Here is a 6,082-nt window from a genome sequence, read left to right as displayed (position 1 = left end):
CTTCAACGCAAGACAAAATCGTATGCAACGTCATGCATTTGCCACTGATGTGCTCTAAACACTCAGTTTTATTTTGAAAGTATTAGCCGGAAGTGATGCTACCATTGCTGCATCGACGTCCTCTTTGGCTCTACAAACACGGAGGAAAGGGCACCAAGTGCTTGACATACTTTTCATGTTTCTGAGTTAATAAGAGATTTATTTAAGCAATTTATTCAATGAAATATTGCAAGTAAATAGCCAAAATATACATGAAATATATGTTAAATCACAGACTGTACGCATTTTATGGTTTTAATGTGTCCTTTCTGGATGTGATGTGTTTTAATGAACCATTTAATAGCATATTTCTATGGTTAATGACTTATTAAAATATATTTTTTTAACAGTTGCTATCATCACTTCGAATAAAGTGTAGCTGAATTGGTATATTGCCTGAAACAAGATTTAATTACTACAAATATGGTTAGTAAATACTACTGCTTAAAGTTGACCCATAAAATAAGGTTGTCTTGTGCAATGCCTCTGAAATACGTTTTGAATTAATACTATTTTTAATGTTGATTATTGTACTAAATAGTCTAAAAAGATCAACTCACTAAATGAAAAATACAACAAATTATGTTAACAGATTTCAAGTGGCTTTAATAAAAGTATTGACTTAACCCCTCCCCATCCCTAGTTATTACACTTAAACTTACCTCCATTCTGGACGATACATCTGCATGTACTGTATATTTTTATTTATTTTATTTTCTACTCTGTATTTATGTTTAATATGTTTGTTTGTGTATGTACGCATACCAAGGCAAATCCCACGTACTGTGGCAATAAAGTCCTGTCTAAATCTGATTAATAAACCAGAAATGCCAATGTTGAAATGCAGTAGGCCTACATGGCAGTCTGCTCTGTAATCCTGACTGACTAAATGAATCCTCACACACAGCTGACATGAAGCACAGAGCAGATTCATTTTTAATACCAGATCAAAATTCAAATGACTTTAAATGCTCCATCCATCACAGGCTACCACAAGTTCAGGTGATCTGTTATCATCTGAACTTTAGGGATGCCAACAGTGATGTGAATTATACTGATGTGTATCGGTTACTCATTGAGTTTCTGCAGAATTAAAAGATGCACCGCAAAATATCTCTGCCTACATTTCCATACTGGTAGGTAGCTCTCTGGAGAGTTCCTGGTTGAGGTCACTAGGTGGAAGTGTTGGCTAAACCCTTCTTTTCCACAAAAGGCACTTTCACCTAGCCCTCCAAGCCTTGCTTCTCTCCAAAGCTCCAAAACCCTTGTTAGAAAGGGAAAAAAGTAGATGAAAGTTTCAAATGAAATTACATATTTTAGTACAATAATAATATATACAATAATAGATGTCCTGTTGAAAGGATACAGCATTACATGTTAGTTTTCCTTTCCATCACATCTTCTTGGTGTACAGCATGATGCCACCAGAGGTCCCAATTTATTGAGAAAAAAAGGATCTGAAAATATTTGTTCTTTTACTTTCTGCAGTAGTTGCATAATGCTGGAGCAAAAACAGGAGTTTGAGGATTTCTTTTTTTTAACTGCTATACATCTGTTTTGGAGTTCTGAACATTAAAATATTGATAATAACCCTTACCCTAAGATATTGTTTTTCATCAAGTCAGTTGTATAATCTGTATCATTTCACATTTAGTCTGAATATTTCATACATTGGATACTTTAAAGATTATAATTCTCACCCACTGTCTTCCCAGGCATCACTGTCAATTATTAAATGTGAGATCTAGAATTGTTATACTGCAACAATTTGAAATGCAGGGTAGTTTGCCATTTCCCCCTAGGTGTGGAGTTCAAACATCTGATGAACACTGCCCCCATGTAACTAAAGTGAGTTGAGCAGCAAGATCATTTAGTATAAGAATATACAACCCATGTTATGTAGATACGTTAAACGTTTAACAGTGGTTTAGCCTTACAGTGTGAGTATCTCCCTGTGGAAGAGGTGTTTTAAAGAGAGCAGAAAATAGTGCACAAACTTATTTTTTTTTACATAAATAACAGACCGATCGATCAATAAAGGGGAATGCATGCATGTTTAATATTTCTTTCCTTCACCATCATCTCCAACCTTCTTATAATCCTTTTCTAGAGCTGCCATGTCCTGTCTGGCCTCAGAGAACTCTCCCTCCTCCATACCCTCACCCACATACCAGTAAACAACAACAAACAACTACAGTGACACATTTATTGCTTAAACACAGGGGTACACATCTAAAACAAATGCAAAACATTGTGCTCCTGTATATTGTAAAGGAAGAACACTTTAAATTTAGATACTTTACTTATTAGTAAGTAGACCCTACTCCTCTCCTTCCTCCTCTCCCTCACCCTCAATAGAGTCAACTCCAACCTCTTCATAATCCTTCTCTAGAGCTGCCATGTCCTCCCTGGCCTCAGAGAACTCTCCCTCCTCCATACCTTCACCCACATACCAATGAACAAAGGCCCGCTTAGCATACATCAGATCAAATTTGTGGTCAAGCCGAGCCCAGGCCTCTGCGATAGCAGTGGTGTTGCTCAGCATGCACACGGCCCTCTGGACCTTGGCCAGGTCTCCACCAGGAACTACAGTGGGCGGCTGGTAGTTGATGCCCACCTTGAAACCAGTGGGGCACCAATCTACAAACTGGATGGAGCGCCTGGTCTTGATGGTGGCAATGGCAGCATTCACATCTTTGGGCACCACATCACCACGATACAAAAGGCAGCAAGCCATGTATTTGCCATGGCGAGGGTCACATTTTACAAACTGATTGGCTGGTTCAAAGCAGGCATTGGTGATTTCTGCCACTGAGAGCTGCTCATGGTAAGCCTTCTCAGCAGAGATGACAGGGGCATAGGTGGCCAGAGGGAAATGGATACGGGGATATGGCACCAAGTTTGTCTGGAACTCTGTCAGATCAACATTGAGGGCACCATCGAAACGAAGGGAAGCAGTAACAGAGGACAAAATCTGACTGATCAACCTGTTCAGGTTGGTGTAAGAAGGACGCTCAATATCGAGGTTCCTACGGCAGATATCGTAGATGGCCTCGTTATCCACCATGAAGGCACAGTCAGAGTGCTCCAGGGTGGTGTGGGTTGTCAGGATGGCGTTGTAGGGCTCCACCACAGCGGTGGACACCTGGGGAGCTGGGTAGATGGAGAACTCCAGCTTGGACTTCTTGCCATAGTCGACAGACAGACGCTCCATCAGCAGCGAGGTGAAACCAGAGCCGGTCCCACCTCCGAAGCTGTGGAAAACCAAGAAGCCCTGAAGGCCAGTGCACTGGTCAGCCTGAGGACAGAGACGGAGAGACAGTGATCACATATGAAATATGCCATTTAATTTAATATGTGAAAATTAGATGAATCCTTCTTGACGTTTAGTTACCCACCAGTTTGCGTATTCTGTTCAGCACCAGGTCGATGATCTCTTTGCCGATGGTGTAGTGTCCACGGGCGTAGTTGTTGGCAGCATCTTCCTTGCCGGTGATCAGCTGCTCAGGGTGGAACAGCTGGCGGTAGGTCCCAGTGCGCACCTCATCTAAAGAGACAGATTTATCAGAAATCACTTGAGGGTTTGACTTGATAAATAAGGTAACTATGGCATCTATATATTTGAATCGAGTTTACCAACAACAGTGGGCTCCAGGTCCACAAAAAGTGCTCTGGGGACATGCTTTCCAGCTCCAGTCTCACTAAAGAAGGTGTTGAAGGAATCATCTCCTCCTCCGCAAGTCTTGTCGCTGGGCATCTGTCCATCTGGCTGGATTCCATGTTCCAGGCAGTAAAGCTCCCAGCAGGCATTCCCAATCTGGACACCAGCTTGACCAACGTGGATGGAGATACACTCACGCTGTGGAAAATAAGAACAAGTTTACTTACCAGTACGCATTATTTTAGACATGTGACAATGGAAAAGAAAACCAAACGGTATACTCATGCTCAACAAGTTGTAACATTTACTGTGAAATATTGCCAGGCATCCAAATTAAAAATCTAAATTAAATATATATGTTGAAGGTATGGCAGTTGAACAAGTGTAAAGGACCAAGCTTCTTGGCGTTACAGTGGATAGTAGGGGAGGAAGGGTACGTGTATTCGTATGGAAACGGTACTATATGTAAATAAATATAAAATTTCTGCGGAGGGACATAATTTGTAACCTTTTATAGGGTTATATATCAGCTATTTGCCTGATTCATTCATTTTATTAAGAAAAAAGAGAGTGGCAGTCAGGCCCTTTGTTTCATTTAGGCGGCAGAGGAACGTTACTAATGAACCAGAGACGATTTGCACACGGCACAGTCAGACCGAAAGCTTTAGCTAGCTAGCTAGCTAGCTAGGTTAACGTTAATTTAAATTAGAGCTAGGTGCTGTCTTTTTTACGAATTAATTAATTTAAAAAAAATAACACAATTAAAACGTAACATTTTCATAAAACCCGAAACGTTGTTAAGTTATATTTTTATACTTATACTTCTTGTACTCACCATGTTTCCTGACGCTGCTTTAAACGGGTTATGAGAGAGTAGTTAGCTAGCTAACGTAAGACTGATTTAACCGTCACAGCTGCCTGCACTTTTAAGAGAACGGTTGGTGTTGCTAGGCGAGTCTGCGCGTTACTATGGGAAAAGAGCAGCTGAATCCGATTGGTCGAGGGTCACAAGAGCTCCTTTCCTATTATTTAAAAGAAAACATTAATCTTCATCACAGTGTTATACATAGACTGTAAAAAAATAACGGTTAGACCTAGAAATAAAATTGTATTTATTAATATTGATTTCTTTGTTACCATGGATGATACTCATAGATATATCCAATTATTCTTTCTAAACCGTATTTCTCCCTTTGTTTTGAACATTTATTATTTTTTTCATAAATTACTCTTCTGCTCAAAGAAACCAGTATTATATTATTTATCAGACGTGTTATTCAGAAACAATTTTTTATTGTGTTTGAAAATTAAACCAAACAATATATAAGCACAATTTTATATTCTAAGAATAAGAAGACTATAAATGAACGTGTTCTCTATAACTAATTAATTCATTAATGTGATGTAATGTTTTTAACTGCCATTCCTGTACCTACTGGCGATTAGTAACCTCAATGAGAATGAGGAATTAGATCTCAACTACAAAAAAATTATATTTATGAGCATATCAAACACTTGATTTCCTACATACCAGTGAATTTTTCTGCAACAGTTTTGGCAATTTCTGGATCAATGTATGGTGCAAATGTCTTTATGTATGTGTAGGAAATTATAATAGATTTTTTGGGTGGGGGGATTGGATTATTGGGGGGGTTGTAATCTGTGGATGGCTACTTTAGTGACCTATCATCAATCAATAATGTTTTTTTTTTCACAAATAAGATGATTTATATTTACCAATAATACGTTGGATTCATGTTAACAAAACCTTTTGTTTTTTAAACTTTAAAAAAAAATAGCATCCCAAGTTACCCCCCTGCACTAACTCTGAGGACCCCCTGGGAGTTTAAACTATCCAAATATAGCAGAAGAGTGATATATGACTATAACCCGCAGGGGGGGTCAAATCCTATCTCAACTGGAAAAATATGATGAGACATGGAAATGGTGAAAAAAAGAGTGGTGTTTATATTATATGTGGTTTCAAGTTCATCAAAATCTCTGAGCATGGAAATGATTAGGCCATAAATGTGCCACTAAGGGCCATTTAATTTCCAGCATATGAGCATTAAAGAGAAAAGGCTGCAGGCATTAAAAGTCAAATAAACATGCATCGAAAAAAAGTCCCTTTTTCACAATCTTTCATGTCCCTGTTTTATTATTCTCACTGCCGCCAGCCCATGATAGTCGTTGAATGATAATAATATATAATATAATGAACATCAGTCTCATCCCCATGCAGTTTGACAGATTTCCAGCATACGTCCTGCACAAATAGAGATGGACCTGACTGGACACACACATGAGGAGGTAATACTTCATGGCTTTCGAACTGATTGTATCCTTTTTGCAGCAGGAACTATGTCACCACAATGATTTTTT

At 38.8% G+C, this 6,082-nt stretch overlaps 1 protein-coding gene across 1 annotated transcript; it reads right to left on the bottom strand.

The window, feature by feature from the left end:
* Positions 1–2,226: 2,226 nt before the first annotated feature.
* On the bottom strand, positions 2,227–4,780 carry LOC116671438 (tubulin alpha-1B chain). Its single transcript, XM_032502730.1, has 4 exons — positions 4,536–4,780; positions 3,676–3,898; positions 3,438–3,586; positions 2,227–3,337 (listed from the first exon to the last, which is right to left on the bottom strand). Exons 1-4 carry the CDS (start codon positions 4,536–4,538, stop codon positions 2,360–2,362), a joined length of 1,353 nt encoding a protein of 450 aa, XP_032358621.1. The 5' UTR covers positions 4,539–4,780; the 3' UTR covers positions 2,227–2,359.
* Positions 4,781–6,082: the final 1,302 nt, after the last annotated feature.

Source organism: Etheostoma spectabile, chromosome 3, assembly GCF_008692095.1.
Source record: "Etheostoma spectabile isolate EspeVRDwgs_2016 chromosome 3, UIUC_Espe_1.0, whole genome shotgun sequence".
NCBI classification, from domain to species: Eukaryota; Metazoa; Chordata; class Actinopteri; order Perciformes; family Percidae; genus Etheostoma; species Etheostoma spectabile.
The sequence above is the reverse complement of the archived record's forward strand: the minus strand, read 5'-3'. Positions and strand labels throughout refer to the sequence as shown.